At 42.9% G+C, this 14,085-nt stretch overlaps 1 protein-coding gene across 4 annotated transcripts in view; it reads left to right on the top strand.

The window, feature by feature from the left end:
- Nucleotides 1-10,990, top strand: part of Hps5 (HPS5 biogenesis of lysosomal organelles complex 2 subunit 2) — a 38,833-nt gene extending 27,843 nt beyond the window's left edge. For 3 of the 4 annotated variants that reach the window (XM_031386720.1, XM_031386719.1, XM_031386718.1), the window contains exons 17-23: nucleotides 1,880-2,000; nucleotides 2,201-2,356; nucleotides 3,136-3,255; nucleotides 4,083-4,196; nucleotides 6,719-6,825; nucleotides 8,213-8,483; nucleotides 9,937-10,990. In XM_031386720.1, the coding sequence (XP_031242580.1) occupies nucleotides 1,880-2,000; nucleotides 2,201-2,356; nucleotides 3,136-3,255; nucleotides 4,083-4,196; nucleotides 6,719-6,825; nucleotides 8,213-8,483; nucleotides 9,937-9,997 (950 nt within the window). In that variant the 3' untranslated portion in view covers nucleotides 9,998-10,990. Of the gene's footprint in view, nucleotides 1-1,879; nucleotides 2,001-2,200; nucleotides 2,357-3,135; nucleotides 3,256-4,082; nucleotides 4,197-6,718; nucleotides 6,826-8,212; nucleotides 8,484-9,936 lie in introns of those variants that run through there. The other variant, XM_031386721.1, reaches the window with a different exon arrangement.
- The last annotated feature ends 3,095 nt before the right edge of the window (nucleotides 10,991-14,085 follow it).

The raw sequence follows: 14,085 nt of genomic DNA, 5'->3' as shown, positions 1-14,085 counted from the left end.
ACCAAGCCAAACCAAAAAAAAAAAACAACCAAAAAAAACCCAACAACAACAAGATGACTTTTCCCTCCTAGTTTTCCTCTTCTGTTCTATTACTTTCTCTATAGCTGCACAATAGAAAACATAACGCATTTCTGAGCTTTCTGAATCTGGCTAATTTTGCTTAACATCATTCCCAGTTCCATCTATTTTCCCACATGGGTCATGATTTCATTTTCCTTTATGATCACATAAATTCCATCTTCTGTATGTACCACATTGTTTTTATCCTCTGACAGACATACAGGCATGTTCCATTTCTTAGCTTTGTGAACACTGCAGCTAAGGTGGCTGAACAGAGGTACCTTTGGTGTGTTGACTTGGGATCCTTGGGATGAATACCCAGCAGTGGTGTACCTGGGTCATGTGACAGATCTAGTTCTGGCTTTGTGAGAAACTCCAGTGTCACAGCGACTGTGTCAGTTTGCATTCCTGCCAGCAGGGGGAGCTTTCCCGCATCAGCTAATTGTTCTGAAACTGTTCTTAGGGATGTGTCTTTAGGACCATTGAAAACTACTATAAAAAAAACCAACAGCCAAATCTTACTTACGTTCAGAGTCATACCATTTTGCTTTCTTCCTTAGTTTAGTTTAGTTTTGACACAGGGTCTTTCCACAGAGCCCTGGCTGTTCTGAAACTTACTTTGAGACCAGGCTGGCCTCAAACTCATGAGATTCACTTGCCTCTGCCTCCCAAGTGCTGGGATTAAAGGCATGTTCCACCACTGCCTGACCTTTTTTAAACCAGAAAACTTGTTTTGTTTTGTTTTTTTTTTGTTTGTTTGTTTGTTTTAATGTTTTTTTTGAGACAGGGTTTCTCTTGTGTAGTCCTGGTTCAGAAAAGTTTTTTTTTGTTTTTTGTTTTTATTTTTTTTTAAAAACTAGATTGCCACTCACTTCATTCACTAAGTTTGGCTGTAAATGATTTCTGACTGCTCCCAAAAATCAGTTCTTCCTTCTTAGGATAAAGATTTGCTTTATTGCTGGTGTTTGTCTTGTTTTTTTTTTTTTTTTTTTTTTTTTTTTGGTTTTTCGAGACAGGGTTTCTCTGTGTAGTCCTGGCTGTTCTGGAACTCACTCTGTAGACCAAGCTGGCCTCGAACTCAGAAATCCGCCTGTCTCTGCCTCCCAAGTACTGTGATTAAAGGCATGCGCCGCCACCGCCCAGCCTTGGTTTTATTTTTTAAAGGTCAACTATTTTTAAATTAATTTTGCTGAATTTAATTCTAAAAGATGATATGGGATACAGGTTCTGTAAAAACTGAGCAGATTGCTTTTGATAATAGAGATAAATGACTCATAAGCACACACATACATGGTACACACACAGTATACACATACATGGTACACATATACAGTGCACACATACATGGCACACACAGGAACACAAAGCCCTATGTTTTTTCAAAGCATAATTGTCACTATTTGTTCTTTTGTCCCCTGACAATTGTAATATGTGGGTCTGACAAGGAGGCCGAGAGGTCAAGGGCTGGAGCTTGCTGCTCTTGCAGAGGATCTGAGCCTGGCTCCCAGCAGGCTCATCAGATGGCTACTGCTCCAGCTCCAGGGGATCCAGTGTTGTCTCCTGGCCTCTGTGTACACCAGCACACACATACACAAAAATTAAAATTCCAATGAGTTTTATCTCTCAGTTTAACTCTATGGTCTTTAAAAGTTGAGCTTATATCCTGGTAGGTTTTGTTTTTGTTTCCTGCAATGCTTATCCAACCTTGGGGTGTTGTGCTGGTGGGTGACAGTAGGCTGTGATGAAGGCTGTTGAAAGAATGTGTCCACGAATATTTGCAGCGAAGAGGTAAAGGGCAAGGCCATGCTTTACTTTTCAGAAATGGCAAGTTCTAATCCTGCCTATGCAGAGATGGAAGAAGGAGACCTGCCCACGGGGTTACAGTTACTGGATGGCTCCGTCCCTTCTGATAGTCCCTTGTTGATTGCATTTGCCACCCGGTAGGTTGTCCTGAATGTTGTTTGTGGGAACTAAAACATCTGCAATGTTTTTATGGTTTAGTATCTAAAGTTTGACTAATTTGCATATTGTACATCTTCTTATTAGAATATTTAGTTTTATTTCTAGTGAGTCCTAAGTATAACCAAGCCATATTATGTCATTGAAATTGGGGACTGATGTGCTCTGTTTTCAAGTGCAGGTTGTATGATAGATTTGGGGAGTCTGCCCTTCGAGCCTTCATCAAGTTTTATCCGTCCATCTCGCCTTCCGACATCGCGCAGCTTTGCCGCCATCATCCTGCTCAGTTCTTGGCCTATCTAGACAGCCTGGTGAAGTCCAGGCCTGAGGACCAGTGGTGAGAAGGCGTGTGTGGTCTCTCTCACCACTTAATCTCATTTTCATTGGCAGCTACTCTGAAAGATGAGGATTTGGAGAATTTTAATCCCCATAGTACACACCACAGATGCACACATACTTCACCTCCTCTCTCTGAGAGGGTCTCGGGTTCCCTGTGGAAAATTAAGTCCTTTGTGCTGGCGAGATGGCTCAGCAGTTAAGAGCACTTGCTGCTCTCGCAGAGGACCCAGGTTCTATTCCCAGAATTTCCAGCTTACAATAGTCTGTAACTCCAGTTATAGGAGTTCTGAGGCCCTCTTGAGTGACCTGAGGGTAGTGCATACATATGGTGCACATATAGGTAGACGACATATACATAAAATAAAATAATTTTCAAAAAGAACATAAATTCTTGCCATAGCAGGGTTCAGCTAAAGCAGACAAGTTTCTCATCCCCCTGCCAGTGAGTGCTTTTCATTGTCGTGGCCCAGCTGTCCTCAGTGGATCTCTTCCTGCTTCTCTTCTCCCAGGCTGGGCCATCGTTTCTTTTCTCCATGGCAGTGAAACTCCCATTTCGTTATTAGACTGGAAAGTTTTCCTTCCCGTTTGCCACACTGACCTCCTGGTGCTTCCCCACCCCACCCACCCCCGCCTCATCACCTTACAGCCTGGTGACTCTCTAGCAGACTGGTACTCTCACTAGCATTCCTAGCTGTACATAATGGTGGAGCTTTCAAGTTACCCGTAATCATTTTCTTTACACCCCACACTTTTTTTTTCTTTCCAACTTGCTCTCAGGCCATCCTTCCTTGAGTTCCTTCTACAACCAGAATCTTTAAGACTTGAATGGCTGCTTTTGGCAGTGTCCCATGATGCTCCACCAAGCACAAGTACAGTGGATGATGAAGGACATCCCAGGTAAGCGTCTGACACATTCACTCACTTAGAATGGTCAGGCTCACTTTAGGAACAGCAGAAGAAAAGCTTAACCACGTAGCGGGAGTAATGAGATCACATATCCTTGTAAATCCTAGCGGTTCTGAACACTTGTGAGCTTACAGACCCTATAAGAATACTATGATTCCATTCAGGAAAATGCACACTCATGTAAAAATTTGCACATAACTTCAAAGAATTAAACTGGCTTGTCTGTAACTCTTTTGTAGACCTACAATGAACCCTGGGTTAGCCTCTCTTAAAGAAAAATATGTGTGTGTTTGTGTTTTCTTTCAAAAGACATGCTAATTGTTTTATAAATGTACCAGTAGGGTTTAAAAAAAAATAGAATCTGAAAAAAGCAAAACCAAAAAACCTACCAGTATGTATGTCAGAGACAGTCCTTGTAATTTCTTCTAAGGAAAGCGTTTTTGAAAGTACTGCCTCCTGCCAAATGCCTATTTTATTTGATTTACTCTTGGCAAAAGCCTAGGAAGATAACATAGTGGTTGTGAGTGAGTGATACACTTAAGGTTTTGATTGGTATTATGATTAAACTCAGTACCTGCATACTAGGCACGCACCCTAAAACTGAGCTACACCCCTAGTCCCTATTTATGGTGTGTGTTTGTTTCATTTTGAGATGAACAAGTTATAAGAAAATAGCTATTTCTAATTTTTAAGAGCAAGATAGAAATATTTGGACATAATGGAATATGCTCCATCTGTAGTCTTACCTACTAGATGTTTCTAAAGTACTTTGTAGGGTTTGTTTCCTATCTGATTGGCTGTATTTTTTCATTTCATAGGCCCCATTCACACTTGCTTTCTTGGGGTTATAGTCAGCTGATTCTTCTTCTGATTAAACTTCCTGCAGACTTTATAACCAAAGAGAAAATGACTGACATCTGTAGGTCTTATGGGTAAGTGAAAGTGTTTATAGATACTGGTATGGAGATTGGAATCCACACATAACCCTCTAGTTAAGGTCCTGCATTGGTGTGCTTTATTATACAAGGATTCAATTTAATACTATAATGTAAATGCACCTTTAAAAAAAGTACTAACATTTTTATTTTCTGTGTTTGGCTCTTTTGCCTGCATGAATGTTTGTGCACCAGAGACCAGAAGAGGGCATCAGGTTGTAAGAGAGTTGTAAAACCATGATGTAGGTACTGAGTACCTACAACCAAGTCCTCTGTAAAAGCAGCCAGTAACTTTAACTCCTGAGCAGTCTCCCGAGCCACATGTCTTAAGTGATAGTAAACATCATCTTGCTTTGAAATTTTGTTCCTGTATTGTATAAAGGAGAGAATGGCCCTTGTGAGTTCTTTGTATTCCCTTTGCCTAGTTGCGGTAGTCAGTGTTTATGTTGTTACATGTTATTTCCATGCCAGTTACAGTAGCTAAAAATTTCCAAGAAGGGGGAAATCAGATTAGGCTCCCTGGAGGAGGTTCTCAGGAGGAAGAGAGGTTGGGGGTCAGCCCTGGAGGCTGTGGGCTGGGTAGGTTGACTGAAGGAAATAGAGGATGAAAACCCACACATTTGTGAGAGAGTTAGTCACTGTCTCTGATCTTGGCTTCTGCTCCACCAGAAGCAGTATCTTTTAGAGGGACCTTTGTCTTCCTTTCCCCTTAGACGGAACTCATGCAATGGCAACTATGTGATATTACCTGTTCATTGATAGTGAGGGATGAGACTGGCCAGGTGGCAGGTGGTCCCGGGAGGGGGGGATAGGATAGGGGGATGTGCATGCCATGTCCTCTGTGTGGAGGTCAGAGAACAGTCTTCTAGAGTTGGTCCTAGAGATTGAATTCAGGTTGTCAAGCTTGACAGCAAGTGCCCCTTTTAGGCTCTATGGAGATTAGAGCTAGTGTCATGCATGAGAAAGCAAAGCCTGCAGAAAGGGTTCTGGTAATTCCTACAGGATGCTGGTGGGTGAATAGGGAGAGTACCAAGGAAAAGTCCATGTATTGAGATTTGGAAACACATTCTGATTTTGTTTTGAATGTTTAAACTTAAAAAAGTAGGGGCTGGTTCAGGGGTTAAGAGCACTGGCTACTTTTCCAGAGGATCCAGGTTTGATTCTCAGCACAACCATCTGCAATTTCAATTCTTGTTGTATTAATTATTTAAACTCAATCAGGGGCTTCTACCCCACCTTAGATCATTTAGTTCCCAAATAAAAGACACAAAACTTTCATATTTATAATAAGCCTTTAATGCACTAGAGATGGTCTACCCTCTAAGCTATTAGAATATATTTCACCATCAATAACCTCAACTTATAGCTTGCCATGTTCCAAATTTCATCTGGGCAGCTCATGGCCACGTTTTCATGACTCACCTACCCCATGGTGTCTTCTCTCTACACCTTCTCTCCTCTCCTCGTGGTCCCTGCCTCAGACCCCCAGACTGGGAACCAAAACTCTGCCTAGCCTACTTTTCTTCTGCCCAGCTGTAAGCTGTAGGCATCTTTATTCACCAATCAGGGATAACTTGGGGGGGCAAGGTTACATAGCAGCACTTGGGTCTCTTTGAGAATTTCCTCATCCTTGGGGGCAACCAGGACCAGTATTTGCATTACAATACATGACAGCAGACCAGACCTCAACAAATTCTGGGAGATCTGACATTCTCTTCTAGCCTCCACAGGCACCAGACATACATGAGGTACATATACATACATGCAGGCAAAGTAGCCATATACATAAAATAAAACTAAAAGCTACTTGCAAAGTACATAAAGCTTTGTTTCTTAAGTGCATTAGATCAAGGCTGTTGAATACAAGTTTGTGTGATAATGGAAATATTCTACTGTACTGCCCACTAGCCACATGTGATCATCAAATTTTAATTACAAAACTGATTTTTATGAACTGGAGAGATGGCTCAGTGGTTAAGACACTTGCTACTCTTGCAAAAGACCTAATTTCTAGCACCCACATGACAGTTCACATCTGATGTAATTTTAGTTTTAGGGGATCTGATGTTCTCTTTTGGCATTTGGGGGTACCAGGCATGTACATTATACACAAACATACATGTAGACAAACATTTATACATATAATATAAAGATAAATCTTGGGGCTGGAGAGATGGCTCAGGGATTAAGAGCACTTTCTAGAGGACTCAGGTTCAATTCCCAGTATTTACATGACAATTTTCAACTGTTTATAACTCTAGTTCAAAGGGGTCTAGTATCTGTTTCTCTCCCCTGACCCCCCTTGGGCAACAGACATACATATGGTGCACAGACATACATGTAGGCAAAATGGCATATACATTAAAAAAAAAAAGACTTAAAATAACAAATGAAGTCTGCGTTTTAATTTGTATTGACTTTGACCTTAAGCTTCAATGAGCACATGTTGCTAATATGGGCAGTGCGGTTCACAGGCACTCACTGTCCTTCCTCCTTTCATGGACTTCTGTCCCTTTAAGTTTCTGGCCTGGATATCTTACCCTCTGTCTGGAGCTGGAGAGGAGGAGGGAGGCCTTCACCATCATTGTGTGTCTGAATGACCTAAGCCTGATGGAAGGGGACAACGGTATGTAAATCCTCACTGTGCTCTTCCGGAGCTGCCCCTCACTTTCAGCAAGCAACTTTGACTGTGTTAGTGGTTACTCTTTGGCATATTCTGACACCTTTCCTATTTAGCAGCTGCTTACTGTTTTAAGCATTATGTACCATGTTTTCCATATGCTGTTGTAAATGAGACAACAGACTCTTGGGATAGATGCTCTCATGCCTGCATAGCTGGCTTTCATTCTTGCCCCCTTTAAAGCTCTTTTTGTTTCAGCTGCCAGAATGATTCTTAAACAAACAGGCAGACCACAAAAAAAAAGGGGGGGGGAGGGGGGGGACTGGCAAGGTGGCCCAGCAGGAAAGAGCACTTGATGTTCTTGCAGAAGACCAGAGTTCAGTTCCCATTAACCTATGTTGGGTGGATCATACTTGTCCACAACTCCAGCTCCAGGGACTCTTGACTCCCTTTTCTGGCTTCTGTGGACACCCATGCACATGTTCTCACAGAAATGCATGTGTGTACATCTTGCATGCATGCATATCTTGCATGTGTGCATGTGGGCATGTACACACACACAACAGTAAAATAAATCTTAAAAACAGCGGAGCATTGTGGATCCCTCCCTGAAGGCCCTTGCACTGAACCCATACATAGTTCATACTGTTAGCCAGTCCCATGGCCTGACCTGACCTGTCATCCTTACTGCACTGCCATATGTGCCGTAGACTGTTTTGTTTTCCAAACAGGGTTTCTCTGTATAACAGCTCCGGCTGTTCTGGAACTTGCTCAGTAGACCAGGCTGGCCTCGAACTCAGAGATCCATCTGCCTCCTGAATGCTGGGATTAAAGGCATCTGCCACCACTGCCAGTTCACTGTAGGCTTTTAAGACATCCCCTTAACTTAGCTGGTTCTTTGCTGTGTCACATTATCTTCCATGTCTCCTGTGTCATAAGTACCGAGCTCTTTACTCCCTGCTTGCTCCTACTCCACATTTGGATGTTATGCAGAATGCAAGCATGTGCCCTCCTTCCTGGCCCATTCTTTAGCTATTGCTCAGATGGTGCTTTCTCACAGAACCTTTCTCAGATGCTCAGAATGATGCCCACAGTTCTATAGTTCATCATTCTTTCCCTTAGTATACTTAACATAGTTTATAATTAGTGATTTGTTTATATATTTAAGGCCTTTACTAACTTGGTTGTGGGGGTTGTGTCTGTTTTATTTCTCAGTGCAATTCTAGGAAGTTTGGGGATAAATTTTAATTCTCTGTGTTTGAGAGGTTTGTGCTGAGGTGAAGAGAACTCTGTTCTTGAATGTGTTTGTTTTGAAGTGTTCTTACAGTTCTGATGCTTCACGTATGGAGCCTGTGTGCTTTGTGGTCAACCCCACTGTTGTTTCTGTGTGCAGGGTGGATCCCTGAGACCTTGGAGGAATGGAAGCTTCTCCTACATCTACTACAGACCAAGAGCACAAGGCCAGTTCCTCAGGAATCACTAAATGGGAGCCTCAGTGATGGGCCTGCCCCCATCAATGTGGAGAATGTGGCCCTACTGTTAGCTAAGGCCATGGGCCCAGATCGAGCCTGGTCACTGCTACAGGAGTGTGGTCTGGCCCTTGAGTTGTCAGAAAAGTTCACCAGAACCTGTGACATCCTGAGGATTGCTGAGAGAAGGCAGAGGTAATGCCAGCCTGTCATACATTCTCTGTGATGCCTGGGCATGCAGACTTTCACAGACTTGCAGAGGTAGATAGATGGCAGTGCAGACAGAGATCATGTAGTCTGGTCCCTCCCTAGCACAGGAGGAGACTGAGATGCAGCTGCTGACCATAGTGTAAAAGAGGAGGCCAAAGTACAATTTACTCGTAATCATGATCGAGATACTCTTCAGGTTAGTTAGTGTGAGGGCCCCAATACTGTGTGTCCTCTGTTCTTTGATTGGTTTTGATATTGCCAGGCCTGATAGCTTGAGCCTGTGACCTACCTTCATAGAAGGCCAAGGCAGGAGTTCGAAGACACCCAGGGTGATTTAGTGAAATCCTGTCTCGAAAAGTGAAAAAAGGCTGGGAATGTAGCTTCGTGGCAGAATACTTACTTATCATGCATGAAGCCCTAGGTTCAATATCCAGTTAATAAACAAAGCAAACTATTTATGTATATATGTACATACTCACACACATACACACACATATTTTAGTTAAGGTTTTCTTCTATTCATGGAAACAACAAAAGCAAACCCAGCATACTGGTACACACCTGTAATCTCAGCCCTGGGGATACTGAGACAGGAAGATGTGCAGCTTCAGGCCAGCCTGGGTGTATAGTAGTAATTACTGTCTTATAAAAAAGAAAAGAAAAGGAAAGCAAATTACTGTCTAGAGCATTTAGTCATTTAGTGTATGCACGCTGCTAGGTAGCCGATCTCCACTGTATTCTCTTCTGTGAACTGATGCACCATAGCTATGAAACAGGCCTTCCGTCCCATACTCTGGCTACCACTACTCTGCTTCCATTGAGTTTGAACATCCCAGATGCCTCATCTAAGTACACTGATAACAGAATAGCTTGGTGGTCCCATATTTAATATATCTGAGAACAGAAGTATTTTAGCTTTCAGAATGTTTTGGACTTGGGAATATTTACTTAAATTTAAAAGTTTTAGAATTTTGTATTAGAGCTGCTTAACTGGTTTGCATTTTCCTTGATGCTGAGTGGACATTTGTACTTACTGGTTTTGATATCATTTTTGGAGGAATACTGAGTCCATTGCCATTTTAGAATCAGATTGACAGTTTAGTTGTGGAATTCCACCACATTTGAAGTATAAGTACCTGTTATGAGGTAGGATTTGCATATATATTCTTCCACTCCAGGTTGCTGGTTCATTCTGTTAGTCCCTTCCTTTTTTTTTCTTCTCCCAACACCAGCATTGAATCTGAGGCCTCATCTGCAGCTTGGCAAGCATTCTAATTCCCTGAGTCATGATGCCCCACCCACTCTACTGGTTTCCACCTGTGTCATTTGATCACAGAAGCAGTATTTTGAATCCTCTTAAGTCTGCAGAATTTTTAATTTACTATTAAGAACGAATGAAGACAACTGAATTTGCTTTTTTCTTTCTGTGGGATTTCAGAGCGCTGATACAAGGCATGCTTGAGAAGTGTGACCGGTTCCTCTGGTCACAGCAGGCCTAGTGGGAGATCTACTTTGACCAAATGGAATCCAGCTCTAGAACCTTCAGAGGGCTTTGCCACAGAAGGACACCCCAAACCATGCCATGACCAGTGCCATGCTGCTGCAGCTGCTGATGCCTCACCACCGCTTTGGCCCTTGGCTTTTGTGGCTCTGTGACCTCAGCATTTCTCAAGGAAAGTTGGCTTTTGGAAGCAGTAGGTTGTCATTCACTGGAAGCACGGGGGTGGGGGTAGGGTGCTCCCTGTTGTGTGGTATTCTTTGTGTACACAGTGAATCAGGGAGTTGGTTTCTACTGAGGCAGGTCTGTAGGATGCAGAAGCTTTGTTACAGGAAGACAGATAATGTTCTAAACTGGAGTTCAGTACTCTCTCCTTTCCATTTGTCTGAGGTGGCTACAAATTTCTGAGTTAGGACCTGGAACAATGGCATTATTCTTGTTGGCATATGTAATAAATATTGAAGATCCAAACTAGAGTTTTAAATTAGATTGTCCATATCTGAGTTGAGCTCAGTTTAAAGTATTTTTCCAGTATTTATTTGATATTTTCTAATCTAAGTCTATATATATACTGACTAATCCCAGGAAATATATTATCTGTAATTTTTGAAGAGCAGGTGACACTCATGCCCTCTCTTTTATTTTTTATTGAGTTATGCACTTTTTCCTTCCTTCCTTTTTTTGTGGAAACAGGGTCTTAATTTGTAACCCTCACTGGCCTGGAACATGTAGGTATACCAGGCTGTCTCGACTTTAAATATCTACTTGCCTCTGCCTTCTGAATGCTAGGATTAAGGGTGTGTGCCATCACACACATTCTTAAAATTTATTTTAAAAAACCATAGTAAAAGAAAGCCACACACTAATAAAAACTGTAACAGATGATTGTATTAGTCAGGCCATGTAACCAGGTTGTCAGGTATGAGGCTGACATACCTGACTTTATGTAGCCTATTATATTGGTAATAAATGATGATGGTTTTCTTTAAACAGAGCATGGCCATGAGATTTATTTTGGAGCAATTAGAAGGAATGTATTAGTAAATCCACTGTGGAGTAGTGTTAGATACACTGAATGAGTGACCTATTTCTTTTTCCCAATTTATAACAAATAAGAGAAGCCACACATTTTGCCTTAATTACCCACGACCTTGGTATGGCTTGGCCTAGTAGACTGAAGGCTTTCTGGGGTGGTTTGGAGTTTTGTGAAATGTGGCAGTTTTTCCTACTGTAGCACCTGAGTTTTAGGTGTGTAGGCTGAAGCTGACCGTGAGCCTGAGGCAACATCAGGAGCTTTTCTTTACTTTCAGCTTCAGTCACTAGGCAGTGGCTAAAAGATGGCCTACAGGACACCTCAAGGCAAGCTGACACCGAGAACTGGCATGGCTGCTATCATGTCCTCATATCCCCTCAGAGGGCAAGTGACCACAATGCTCATTTCCCAAACAATATTCCTAGCCCACACTCACTGATTTTATCTTCTAAAGCAAAGAGAAAAGAAAATCCTCTTCAGCCAAACATTCCCATCTGAACCTTCTGAACATGAGTCAGTGTTTTCAAATAGAGCTGCCATTTGCTGAGAAGTTCCAGGCACACTTGATGCGTGGTTGCCTCAATTTCATTTTGTGTTCAGATCTGAACTCTGACCATGGTGGAATGATAGAGCAGCCAGGAGGCTGCTAAGAGGCCAACCGCTTGGGTCTGGATATCTCTCCCCAACCCCACCAACCATGATCTAAGGGAAGGTACTCTGTTTGTTTTTTTAAGTTTTTGATTTTGTGGGTTAGAAGATAGAAAGCTCTACCATAGGACTGGCACCTTGGATCTGAGTGTGAAACCACCTGTCCATGAGTAAGGATGGGTCATGCTAGCTGCCATTAGGGTTTGGAATATAGCTGTCTACCCTCGCAGTCACTAGACAAATAGAAAATGTGTTTAGGGAACTGGAGGGAGGGGGAAGTTGAACCCAGAAATGTGTAATTTCCTGCACGTGTAAGACTTGTCATTGTGTAAAGCCTCGTCCCTGTTCTCTCCTCCTTTCCCCTAGCCTCACTTCTAATGAGATTAGTTAAACCCCCTGATTGTCTGTCAGTGCTGTTCTCCATTGGTCACTTCCCCTTTGCTACTAATGTCCATCCCCACTACTTCCTGCCTAGCCCACTGGGGCAGCGCAGAGCCTTTTGAAGGCCCTCCTTTCCACCAGCAGACAGTCTCAGCACGCGAGTAGGGAAGCAGCTTTGGTCCCAGTCTAGCAACATGACTATCATGCCAGCAGCTCGGATGCTGTCCTGGCTTGGAGTCTATACTCTGGGGCTTATTAAACCTGCTTCCACATGTTTACATCCTGAATCATTCCTCAGTTCAGATACAGCATTGTTCCCTGGTTGACTATGGAGACAGGCTTTCTCTGTATAGCTCTGGCTGTTGTAGAGCTTGTTCTGGGGACCAGGCTGGGCTCGCACACACAAAGACCCACCTACCTACCTCTGCTTCCGAAGTGCTGCAAAGAAAGGTATACACAACTGTGGCGGGAATATTTAAAAAATTAATCCACCCCACAAACTCTCTTTTCTGCTGGATCACGTTCTAGAGCCAGCAACACCATGTCCTGGCGGGGTCTTGTTATTTTCTCCCAGCTAGCAGCAATATCTCCCTCACATGCAATGCTTAACACACCCCCACAATCATTCATCTAGCGCCTAGTACCCAGTAAAGCATGACTCTTAAGGTTTAATTATCTAATCAGGTTTATATAATAATAAGATAGCACTTTACAAGATGCCAATACAATAATTTCTGAGTCCAATGATAAAGACAATATTTTATCCCAATTATCCTAACCTTGTGAAAACCTTAACTTCATTGTTATAACCGTGTGGGGTCCAAATTGTCATTTTCTTCTGCCTCCTTGATGAAGATCCTCCCCTCCTGCTCTCTGACCTCTCCTCCTTAACTTCTAGCTCCACCTCTCTATTCCTGTCCAATCACAGGCCTGTCACTGCCCTAATGAGATTGGAGAGAAAATGCTGCAACACACTACCACTGCCCTGTAGGCAGTGTATCTTTTTTTGTAAGATGCATATTTTTGAAATATTATGTGGGTGAGTAATTTCTCTGCATATTTTCTGTGTTACCAGATGTGTGGGGTGCAAGGAACCTTTGGATATCCTGGGACTAGAGGTACAGGAGGCTTTGAGCCACAGTGTTGGTATTGGCGATTGAACACAGGTTCCCTGGAAGAGTAGCCAGTGTTCTTCCTATCCCCGGGCTAGTTTATTGTACACCCAGGACCTGAGAATTGATCGCCTTGGAGATGTTATAGGAGACGCACAGCTTGAATCCTGGATCAGTAACACCAGCACTGGGCCCTCGGTGGGGTCCCCTAGGGCTTGTGTGTTTTATGCACTTTGATATTCCTGAGTAGATTCCTACTCAACTCTGACAAGTCCTTTACCTTGTAAGTAACCAGTTTGCACTGTCAGAATTCTGTCCTGGGTTCTCTGTGACAAGGACACTGAAATCTCTCTTTTATATCAAGGTCACAGCTAAATCTAGGCTTTAACTAGATTTTCCTATCGAGGAAATGCAGAAGGCCTGCTAGGTAGTTCTTCTAAGGGGTTCAATACCACCATGTTCTCACTGCAGAGGACTTGCCCCAGTCAAAACCATCCCATACAAGCGACTCTGCTTATTGTCCATCTAAATGTTCATGTTGGAAGGGTTTGGTGGCACAGTCCTCTAGACTCTACACTTAGGGGCATGAAGCAGGGATATCACCAGGAATTCCATGCCAGCCTGAGCTATATTGTAAGATTCTCAAAAACAATTTTTAAACCGTCAAGTGTCTGCATTTCCTCTAGCCTTCTGGGCAGCCAAGACTGAGTCTCTACAGTATTTCCAACCCCGCTGCTGTGGTAACTTCAGAGTGAACTGTCCCATTTCACGGGTGTGTTAGGTTTTGTGGAGTCCCTCAGAAGGAGTTTGGGAATGCCTTGGGGCTCAGTGGAACTCCTCTGTGCCCCAGGAAGCCCCATGTGATCCAAAAGAACAGAGTCTCTTGGTTGGGGAAGGCAACTGCTCTTGGCTTAT

The sequence above is a fragment of the Mastomys coucha genome, unplaced genomic scaffold, assembly GCF_008632895.1.
Source record: "Mastomys coucha isolate ucsf_1 unplaced genomic scaffold, UCSF_Mcou_1 pScaffold21, whole genome shotgun sequence".
Classification (NCBI taxonomy): Eukaryota; Metazoa; Chordata; class Mammalia; order Rodentia; family Muridae; genus Mastomys; species Mastomys coucha.
The sequence above is the reverse complement of the archived record's forward strand: the minus strand, read 5'-3'. Positions and strand labels throughout refer to the sequence as shown.